Source organism: Microtus ochrogaster, unplaced genomic scaffold (genome assembly GCF_000317375.1).
Source record: "Microtus ochrogaster isolate Prairie Vole_2 unplaced genomic scaffold, MicOch1.0 UNK16, whole genome shotgun sequence".
In the NCBI taxonomy this organism is placed as follows: Eukaryota; Metazoa; Chordata; class Mammalia; order Rodentia; family Cricetidae; genus Microtus; species Microtus ochrogaster.
The window spans coordinates 4,685,302-4,696,531 of NW_004949114.1; the positions used below are offsets into that span (position 1 = coordinate 4,685,302).

Genomic DNA, 11,230 nt, shown 5'->3' on the forward strand with positions numbered 1-11,230 from the left:
GGAGGTGTGAGCTCCTCCTGATACCCTTGGGAACGAGAGTCTGCAAGGAGTATGTACAGCAGTGAGCAGGAGGTGTGAGCTCCTCCTGATACCCTCCCAGGGCATCTTCACCAGCACAGGCCAGACCAAGTTCAGAGCAGCAGGTGCAGCTCAGGTGGCAAATGTTGGATGCACTGACTGACATGCCATCTTCTCACAGATGTCTTCATCATGGTCTCTCGTAAGGAATGGGGGGCAAGATCAACGGGCTGCAGCTCTAAGCTGAGCAGGCCAGCGGATGTTCTTGTTGTGCACCATGTCCCTGGGCTAGAGTGCCACAACCAGACCTTCTGTACTCGGAAACTTCAGGAACTGCAGGCCTATCACATCCACAACAGCCGGTGTGATGTGGCCTACAAGTAAGTGGTGGACCTGGGCATCCAGACATACGGTCCAGCCTGTAATGATCTTTATGGTTCTTTCTGACCTATTTTCCTCATTTTTTTTTGGCTGTGGTTCTATCAGTTTCGTAATAAATACAGTTTTCAAAAATCTTCATGAATTCCGATATAATTCTCTGTGAAGTCCGTGCCTCTGAGATGCAGGGGAAAATCCAAGACATAACTGCCCCTTTAAACGCCACTGGGACAGGTAGTTTACAGAGTCCTTCCTTACACCTGAGTGTTTCTTATCATCTACTAGTCTGAGCCAGGCAGAACAAGAATCACCATTTTCTTAAGGTAGGGAGGCTGTTTGATTTTCACAGTGCCATAGACTAGCTCGACCAACCTCTGTCCATGGTACTCTCCACTGCAGGGCTCGTGCGGGCTCTTATCTGACTGGGGCAACCATCCAACCTAGGACACCAACAGCTAGTCTAGGAGACTCCTATCTGACTTTGGAACCACTTGTTAATAGTTTGGCCATTGTAATGGCAATGGCTTCTGGCCTCAAGCACCCACAACATCTCCACTTTCCCACATGGGGCTTCTCCAAGGCCTCTGTGATTCAGAGGATTCGCCCCTGGGGGACAAGAGTTGGAGGGTAACTTCACCAGCCCAGCCCTTCCAAAGGAGGGTTCTAAAGCTATATACACAGCTCTTCAGAGAGACATAGTGGGTGAGTGGCAGGCAGTCAGGGTCCAGTGTTGGGTGTTTACTCTTCAGTTAACTCCAAGGTAAAGGTTGTTGGATGTCTCTCTTCAGTTTTTTCTCCCTGTTCTATCTCTCTGGCTTCTGGGATCCCTCCCTAAACACACTGCCTGCCACTGTGTCAGTGTGTCACACACTGCATTTATGTAGGAAGTTACCCGACAGGGAGAAAGCAAGTGAACAGCCCTCTGTCGGCAGTATGCCTTCCGCGCGAGGTAGGGGAGCCGTTGTGAGGATGTGCGGAGTCCATGGAGAATAACATTGCGTTTAGGTCAACTGTAGCTTCTGCAGGTAGCCCAAGGCCCCTCTCCCTTTTCAGTGTTCAGGATGATTTATATACAGATTGGGTGTCTGGGCAAGGAGGTGCATGGAGTGTGGGTGTGGGTCCTTTTCAGTGTTAAAGACGAGGGTACGTGACTTGGCCTTTCTATTGTCTCAGAGAAATCCATGCAAACACTTTCTTAGTGAACCTGCCCTGAGCTCTTTTCAGCCTGTGAGCCTGGGTGGGGGGTAGCTTTGCCTCTTAGGAATGTGAGTTGGTACCAGTCAGTAATTTGTTTCCTTGCCCACAGCTTCCTGGTTGGGGATGACGGTAGAGTATATGAAGGTGTCGGCTGGAATATCCAAGGATCACATGACCAAGGCTACAACAACATCTCCTTAGGCATTGCCTTTTTTGGCGCCCAGGAAGGTAATGGCACCTCAGCTGACTGTCCTTCAAAGGGTTCTCTGCTCCTTTCTCTTGAAGCTCTACTGCCCTCTCAGGCATCTCCACAGAGCCAGTTTCTTTTGCATTTCTTCTCCCTTGGTTTCCAGGACACATGATGTGATACCCTTCTTCCTTTTGCTGAGGCTTCCTTCTCTGGCTCTGCCGTATTTCTTCCTCAGACTCTCAGGCTTCTCTGGGCAAGTCATGTACCCTCCTCTCCCCAATCTCTATCTGTAGGTCATTGTTCTGCTTTTCTTAAGGCCTTGCCCCTGTTAGTGACTGTCAGACCTTCCCTCCAGGACAGACAGGTCGGTGGCTGTAGGTCAGGTGTTCCCGCTGTCTTTCTATCTCTCACTCCTAGATTTTTCTGTCTATTGCTCTAAAAAGCTGCCTTGATGCCTCTGTAGTAGGTCTTTTTCTTACTGCTGTGACCAAATGCCAGATGAAACCAGCTTAAGGAAGGAAGAATTTATTCAGGCTCTTAGTGTGAGGGGATAAGGCATCACAACAGTCATCACGTGAGGGGCACAAAGTGGCTGGTTACATCGCATCGCCATTAGGAAATGGAGGATTGGCGCTCAACCCATTCTCTCTTGTGTTCAGCCCAGGATTCCATCCATGGAATGGTGCTGTCTGAATTTAGGGTGGGACATTCCACCTCAGTGAGCCCGCTCAGAAAATACGTCCATAGGTTTGTCTCCTAGATCTGCTCAAGTTGACAGTTAATTTCATTCAATTTTTAATATAATCTATTTTGACCATGTTTTCCCCTCTCCAACTCCTCCCAGATATCCCCACCTCCCTACCCATCTAACTTCATGTTCTCTCTCTTAAAAAAGTCTAAGTAAAATAAAATGAAACAAAAATCTCAAAGCAGGATGGGAGCCATGAACTTTATTCTGTGTTGGGCTCCTCCCAGGACATCATAGCGTTCGCGAGCTTTTCATTTTCTTTCAAGTCTGTTGATTCCAATTCCCTGCACCCAGTATCCTGACATCCAGTTTTCTGCGCCTGGCATCCTGATGTCCAGCTCCCTGCACTCTGATGTCTATTTCCTGTACCCTGCATCCTGATATATAGTCAAGGCCATAACCATGAGTCTGTGAGGTGATTTTTTCTTTTTTTTATTAAACTTTTACATTTATTTTGCACACCAACCAGTCTCTCCTCCCTCCTCTTTTCCCATCCCCTCCCCCTACCTCCTGTCTGATCCTCCCCCTTCATCCAGCCCTTCTTCTTTCAGAAAGGGGCAGGCCTCCCATGGGAGTCAACAAAGCCCCTCCTCCTGCATCAAGGCTGGCTGAGGCATCCCTTGATGGGGAATCAGTTCCAGAAGGCCAACCTGTGAGCTGATTTCTGTTGTCGAATTTTGGATAGCTAGTTTCTCATTTCGTATTCCATACCCTTTGGGATAGTGCAGGTAGATTTTACCCTTCTCCTTACTACAGTATGCAGCCTAAGTTTCAGAGAAGCAAAATAACCCAAAGGTTATTTAGCCCAAATGACTCTGGGGAAGGAAGGAACATGAGCCTGCATTTTCCATTCTAAGAGGAGGGCTGTTTTCACAGAGTACCAGGACCAGAGTGCCTGCTTAATCTATAGATTTATTTCTTGTTTTGGGATTTGAAGCATATACTTTTTAGATTCCAAATTCTTTTTCATGAGCAGAGGGGCCCTAGCAATATTTGATTCAGGGTTTGTGCTGGGAAGATGGCAGTGCTAGCTGGTGGGGTTCACTGGGCACCTTGAAGCCCTCCTGTGGATGGGGCTTGTGGGCATATGTGAAGTCTTGGCACACCACTGGGATCTTGGCACTTCAGCCTGAGCCACTCAGAGACCTGTTATTGCAGGTCCTCGATTCTCTCCCCTCTGACTTGAGGGAGGAACCTGTCCCCATCGCTTCCTCTAGCAGGTGTAGGTTTGGTGGGGATGCTCAACCTCTTCCCGCTGTACCCTGACCCTAGGCCAGACAGGGACTCCCTATAAATCTACTCTCTTCCAGGCCACAGTCCCAGCCCTGTTGCTCTCTCAGCTCTGAAGGGCCTGATTTCCCACGCTGTGAAGAAGGGCCACTTGTCACCCAGGTACACCCAGCCACTTCTTGTGAAAAGCGAAAACTGCCTGGCCCCTCCAGCGAAGGGGAGACAGAAGAAAGGTGAGACCCTGGCCCCTTCTGGCCCTTCCAGTCCGCCATCTAGGATGCATTCACAAGTGCAGCAGCAGGGACCTCTTCCGGCTTCCCTCACATCGTCCCCCAAAGCCATGTACTCACCACTCACTCATGTGGGTGCTAGCAGACCTTGAGAGGAACCCCCCAGGCCGCCTCTTTCCTATTAGCCGCAGTGACAGTAACAGCCACATCGGTGTGAGTGGTGTTGTGTGAACAGTCTTTCACACCTGCCTCTTCAGCAAAAGCTGGATCTAAGGAACACAGCACATGAAACTTTGAGTCCTAGAGCTTCTTGCGGGGGGAGAGGTTGGGGGAGACAATGAACAATAAACAGATAAAATATTCAGCATGAGCAGGGTGGTGGTGCACACCTTTAATCCCTGTACTTGGGAGACAGAGCTGGTGGATCTCTTGAGTTTGAGGCCAGCCTGGTCTATAGAGTGAGTTCCAGGACAGTTAGAGTTATACAGAGGAATCCTGTCTTGAGAAACCAAACAACAACAATAACAAACCCCCCAAACTCAAATTTTTCGAGAAGAATTAGGCATAGAAAATGAGAGGGTACATTTATGCACAGTTCTTATTCACAAAGACACATTTATAAATATAGAAAGTACTGTAACTTGATGTTGTCACATTGACATTAAAGGAGGAATTTAAAAACAATTCAGACAACAAGTTAGGTACTGTTTTGGGTTAACAAGCAGTGACAACGAGTCTTTAGATTTATTTTATTTTATTGTTTTATGTGTGTGAGTGACTTGCGTGCACACACACACACACACACACACACACACACACACACACACAAGTTTACCATGTGTGAGTCTCATACCCAGAGAAGACAGAAGAGGTCATCAGATCCCCTGGAACTGGAATCACATGTACTTGTGAGCCACCGTGTGAGTACTGGAAATTGAACCTAGTCCTCTGCAAGAGCAACAGATGCTCTTAACCACTGAGCCAGTTCGCCAGCCCCCAACCCCGCCCTCTCTCTCTCCCTCTCTCTGATCCAGGGAGCTTTGCTGGGGTTTATTACAGGAGTATGGATGAGAGGTTACTATGACACAGCTTTGTCACCAAAAGCCCACTCCAGCCTGGGTGGCCACTCACACCTGGAGCTCATTGCACAACCCACAGGTAGTTCCATAGTCGGGGTGTCTTCTCCAGGCGGTTCAGCCAGGCTCAGCTTCTCCCAAGCAGCTCTGGTGGTCTCAGATCTCAGAATTCCTTACTGCTTATATATGTGTGTGCACAGGCGGGGTCTAGGGAACCTGATCAGTGTCAGGGACTTCCTGAAGCTTTTGAGAAAACGAAACAAAGCAGTAAGGACTTTCAGCCTGTTCTTGGGCTTAGTGAAGTTTGAAGAAACTTGTTCTCATTGCCTGAGCCCCGAATCAGTTTGATCTCTACCTTGAACTTGCTGCCATTCATTCATATCGAGGATTGCTTAAGGGTTTTAAGTGTTTGTCAGACAGACTTCCGGAGTACAGCTTCTGTATTTGCGGCTTGGACCAGTCCAAGAATACTCTAGAGCAGAGCCCCGCAGTCAGGATTGAGAGGGACTCTGAGGGCGACAGGGAAATCTCAGCACACTGAGGGTCACGGTAGCCTTCAGCAGCCACGTAGTTGGCATAATGTGGTAAAAAGAATCCCTTATGTCTTGCCGTTTGTTTTTGTTGTTTTTACTCAACAACAGGTTGCCCCCGCATTGTTCCACGGTCTGCTTGGGGCGCAAGAGATGCACACTGCTCCAAGATGGCTCTCCCTGCAAAGTATGTCATCATCCTCCATTCCGCTGGGAGAACCTGCAGTCAGCCGGATGAGTGCCGCCTGCTGGTCCGAGATCTCCAGTCCTTGTTCCTGGACAGGCTGAAAGCCTGTGACATTGGGTATAAGTAAGTGATCTCAAGGATAGGGGCTGCTTTCCTTTGGTAAGGGAACCTGAATCTCTCAACAGGAGAGAAAAGGGAGCTAATTTTGACTGATAATTCACCATATGAAAAACCTATGGGGACCAGCCTGGTCTACAGAGCTAGTTCCAGGACAGGCTCCAAAACCACAGAGAAACCCTGTTTCGAAAAAAACCAAAAAAACAAAAAAAAAAACAAAAAAACAAACAAACAAACAAAAAAACAAAAAACCTATGGGTATTTACATTGACTTTTACCCAACCTGAGAGTGCTCTTATTCAGGAGACAGATAAGGGGCAGTCATAGCTCCAAGCATATTCCAACAATGTGCACTATTAAAGGCAGTATATGGATATTTTGGATTCCAAGGCTTCTGATGAGATATTAGAGGAAGGGACAGGGTGGAGATTGAACTCTGTAGAAGAGATCACTCCAGGGCCACTGTTTTAACACAGCTGCTTCTCATTACACTGTGGCTCAGGTGTTGTCCTCTGTTCGGTTTGCTTCTTCTGGTGTTATTGTGACAGCTCTTCACATCTAAGAGTCCGAACACTCAGAGGGAGAGAATCTCCGACATGAAGAGACTGGACAACATCCATTAATTTCAGTGCCAAGGTCCGCAGTTCTCTAATAGAGAATGTGAAACCAGTGGGAGGACATTTTTATCTCTCCCTACATTTCTACTCCTGTCTTCTCCTTGTGTGTGTGTGTGTGTCTGTCTGTCTGTCTGTCTGTCTGTCTTTTTCTCCTCCTATCCCATCCCCTTCCTTACTCCTTCTCTCCTTTCCTTCTCATTTAGTGTGATCTAAATGAGTTTTGTTGGTAGAGAACACTTATGTTTAAAGACAGCCACTTAAGACTGGCCTATACAGAAAACAAAATGGCCACGAAGCAGGCAAAACACCAGAGGATGATTCCAGAGCTTGAAGATAAGACGCCGGAATATCTCACTCATTTCTCATCACAAACAGTCAAACTAAATTTGAAGCCTAAGGATAAGCCAGCACTAGCTCATGTGGTATGTTTGTATGTGACAGTGAAAAGAGTCACCATCTTAGGGAATTTGTGGATTAACCTCTGGGTCTGTATTTTTGTCTTGACTGCTCCTGCCAGGCACCAGTGTGCAATGTGCTTCGGCTGGATTTGCCACATGGCATATTCTTCTAAGGTGACTGGTCCTCTCCTCTGTCTCCATGTTAGTGAAGTGCTTTAAAGATGGGAGAAAATATTGTCGCTAGCTAGCTATTTGGACCTACCAAATGATTGCAGGTCCTTCCACTCAGGATAATCCGATGTTGTTCTCCTTAACTGCCGTGGAGATGTGAACATCAAATATGAATTTGGAAATCTCATACTGAGGATGGAAGTTTCTCTTTCCTACTCAGGCTCCAGAAGGCAGCTACCTTATCTTAGGCTTTTGATTTGTATTGTGCATCCTGTCAGCATCCTGGAGAGGGACTGAACTCAGGACCAAACACTCATTTCCCCCTCCCAGCTCTAGGCTGTGCTCTGGGGATGCTTCCTGCGGGAGCACAGGTGACTCTTACCCTCCTGGAGCTAAGACTTTGTGACAGGGGATGGGGGAGAACTTACAAAGTAGGTTTCAGCAAGGTGAGTCAAATGAGACTATGAAGGTCACGTGAAGGACGAGCAGGCTGCAGGGACTCATTCCTTGGAGGTATAACTTGTTAGTTGGAGTCCAAGAAGGGAGTGGGACAAGCTAGAGGAGGAAGCAGCAAGAGTGTTTCAAACACAGGGAAAGGCCTGGGTTCCAGCAGAAGAACAGTGTCTCGGAGGAGGGAGCTGAGAAATTACTTATGGTTACATAAATGCCAATACTGGATGTGGTGGGAGGTGAGGCTGAGAGGCAGAAGAGCATGTCCTGAAGAATGGTGTGTCTTCAGCTGGGAGTTTGGGTTCTGTGCAAAGGATGAAGAGCAGGGTCTTGCACAGAAGATGCCTTGACTGACGCCTTGAGAACAGATGGGTGTGGGTGAACCTGAAGGCAGTGAGATTTGAAGATGTGACAATTCAGGCAGGGTGAGATGCTGACAGGGGGAAGAGGGTGCAGGTGCCCCAGGAGAAGTGGAGGCACTTAAAGGTCATAAAAGTGAGTGGCTCATGACTAAGGTGCAGGCCTATGTCAGGAAAGTGGCCGCTAGACATCGCACCAGCCTTGGCTGTCCAGTGGATGGAATGGGTGGATGAGGCCTGGGCTGGAGCCAGTGGGTGATGATTTTCTCTACAATGCTAACCCAGAGAAGAACAGGGGGGAGGTGGCTCCAATGTGAGTTGTGTGCTTTCATGAATGATGAAGAAGCCAAGGAAATAAATAGGTCAGTTTTGAGAGTGTGTAGGGTGAGGCACAGAGACCAGTCTGCCAGATAAGAGAGGGAGTGGACCATCACAGTGGAAGTCCCAAGAAGAGGATGTCTGGAGAAGGAAGAGAAAGGTTGACAGGTTCAACTTCACAGAAACCAGTGGTTAGACATTTGGGAAATAGGGGTGAGTTGTTGAATAGTCTATTTTATCAAGGCAGCTACTGTGACAATTTGCTTCCCAGAAATCTGCAACGGTTTTAAGTCTGGGTCCCTCTCAAGTCCCACTCCTCCAGATGGTGTCAGCAGCAAGGCCCTCACAAGGACGATGGCTCACACCAGGTGCTGGAACCTGGGGAGTAGTTGAGTAAATGAATGAATGAACCCATGAGGAAGGCAAATGTCAAACCAAGAATGCTCCCTCTTTCATGCTAATCTCCATATCTCTTGTGGTTCTCCAGCTTCCTCGTGGGCCAGGATGGTGGTGTTTATGAAGGAGTGGGCTGGAATAGTCAAGGCTCCCGCACGGAAGGGTACAATGACATTGCTTTGAGCATCACCTTTATGGGCGTCTTCACAGGTAAGTGGAGGCTTTGGTAGTTGAGATCCTTGTGTGATGTTTGAGGAGAGAAAGACTTCAGACTTGGGCATCATCTAAAGCATCATATGGTGAAGTTTTGTATTTATATGAGTGTGGCTGGAGGTGACCCTCAGATCCTAGAGAGAATAGGTACTCAAAAAACATGTTTCATACTCACAGATAAATCTCTCTCCCTCCTTCCCTCCCTCCCTCCCTCCCTCCCTCCCTCCCTCCCTCCCTCCCTCCCTCCCTCCCTCCCTCCCTCCCTCCCTCCCTCCCTCCCTCCCTCCCTCCCTCCCTCCCTCCCTCCCTCCCTCCCTCCCTCCCTCCCTCCCTCCCTCCCTCCCTCCCTCCCTCCCTCCCTCCCTCCCTCCCTCCCTCCCTCCCTCCCTCCCTCCCTCCCTCACCTCTTCCTTTGGTATGAATGGGTGAAGCCAGGGGAAATGCCTGCATGAGTGATTTTAGTTCCTCTTTGTAACCTATCCTATTTGGTTCTTAGGGTACCAACTCTAGATGGTTCAGCCTTTACCCAAGGCAGGGATTTAGAGATCTGCCTGGGCTGCACTGAAAATGTTCATTTCTTTACTCAGTGCTCCTGCCTAGAGCTAGGGTACTATTGAATCTCTGGGACGGTGGAGGAACTATTACTGCTACTCATTCGGGCTGGTTTGAAAATGAGCATTAGCTGAGGGTAAGGGCAGTAAGGAGATGCTGAGCACCGAATCTGTGGAGAAGGCCTGTAAACCTCGCTGCTCCTGATGTTCTGGATGAGATCATTCACTGTCACAGATCCAAAGGCGGTTGGCACTATTATTTCTTCTCCCAACTCTACAGTAAGAGTGTCATTACTTCCTTCACTTTTGTCAACCAAGAATTGGCATTGCCAAATGTTCCTTAGGGGACAAACATGTTCTCACTAGAGAACTAGCAGGACAGACGTCTGCAGTAGGAGAACCTTCAGAATCCTTTAGATCTGTATTTGTAATTCCAGGACCAGCAATTCAGAGTCAGGAAAACTTTGGAGTTGAGACCCATGAAATGTTGATCTGGCATTCTGTCTGTCTGTAAGACTGGCTGCCAACAGTCAAATATGCTACTTTAGTGGTAGGCTGGGCAGGTTTGAAATCATGTTCTGTTCTGGTCTGGGCACCCTAGGATCCTACAAACAATGGTCTGGCTGTGTTTTGCAGGTTCCTCACCCAATGAAGCTGCTCTGGAAGCAGCCCAGGATCTGATCCAGTGTGCTGTTGACAAGGGGTACCTGACCCCCAACTACTTGCTAATGGGCCACAGTGATGTGTCCAATACTCTGTCCCCTGGACAGGCATTATACAACATCATCAAGACGTGGCCTCACTTCAAGCACTGAAGGAGGGTCCTAGTCCATTCTGAGGATGCTGTTCCTCTTGCTGGGTATTCGTCCTCACCTTCCACCTTCACTTTGTTTATTTCCTGGGTTAGGATGACCATATCTTTTCTTGGTGACATCCACCACTGTCCCCCAAGTTTTGTACACATAGTCCTGTACTTGTCTTCTCAGCCAAGTGAGGTTTCCTAGTTACCTGCCCATCTGTGATTTGTCTGGCAGCTTCCATTACTCATGCACAGCCCAGACAGGGTGTCCTCCCCTCCTCTGCTCACACACCCATGTCTGCATGTGTGAGTACTCCTTTTATTTAAGGGTTTAGTTGCCTGCAGGCCTATCTATTCTCTTCTGGTTTGTGAAGTTCTTCCAGGGCAGCAGCTGAGTTTCCTCACCGCTAGGTAGCCTATGTCAGCTCTGTGATCTGTGTTTAAATGCGAGTAGATACTATAGACTTTTGTTGGAGAAATGGATAAACAAGTTAAAGACCCCAGTCCTTCTCCAAGAGTGTGCCATCATCCCTCCTTGGAAGCCTTGTGGCCCAGTGCCCCCTCCTCCCATTGTTCTCTGCACTGGCACTTCTTGGTTGGAGACTCGGAACTGGCTGTGGTGACATGTCCATAGCAGATGCTGCGTCTCCACTGTTCCGTGCCACTATATCCACAGAGTACTCTGTGTGCCAGAACCACATGCTCCTCCAAGGCCAAGGCAGACCTGTGATAACACTTGCTACCCCGTGCTGTGGTCTGCCTGTGCCTGGATTGGTCCCACTGGGCTGATCCTGGGGTTCTGCAACTCTCCCTACCCTCGTTCTTTGTTGTGTTTATTGGAAACACATGAAGCATTGTTTTTCTCTGTGTTATTCTGCAAAACGGAAGGGAGAGTAAGAGGGAAACAGGAGAGATGAATAAAGGAATATAATGTAGAGAGTGTCTTGTTCGTTTGATTAAATAATGTTTAGTCTTGTTTTATATGCTTTTGTTGCTCTTATTTTTAATAAAAATAAATACAAAAGCACTCACTCTTTCTTCCCCTTCTCATTTTTAG

At 48.1% G+C, this 11,230-nt stretch overlaps 1 protein-coding gene across 3 annotated transcripts in view; it reads left to right on the forward strand.

The window, feature by feature from the left end:
• The window catches only part of Pglyrp4 (peptidoglycan recognition protein 4), an 11,886-nt gene extending 1,697 nt beyond the window's left edge, over window positions 1-10,189 (forward strand). The window contains exons 3-9 of one of the 3 annotated variants that reach the window (XM_005367265.2): window positions 200-398; window positions 1,703-1,821; window positions 3,842-3,994; window positions 4,973-4,975; window positions 5,709-5,907; window positions 8,702-8,820; window positions 10,011-10,189. In XM_005367265.2, coding sequence (XP_005367322.1) covers window positions 200-398; window positions 1,703-1,821; window positions 3,842-3,994; window positions 4,973-4,975; window positions 5,709-5,907; window positions 8,702-8,820; window positions 10,011-10,189 — 971 coding nt within the window. Of the gene's footprint in view, window positions 1-188; window positions 399-1,702; window positions 1,822-3,841; window positions 3,995-4,972; window positions 4,976-5,708; window positions 5,908-8,701; window positions 8,821-10,010 lie in introns of all 3 variants that reach the window. The other 2 variants (XM_005367263.3, XM_005367264.2) reach the window with 2 other exon arrangements.
• The last annotated feature ends 1,041 nt before the right edge of the window (window positions 10,190-11,230 follow it).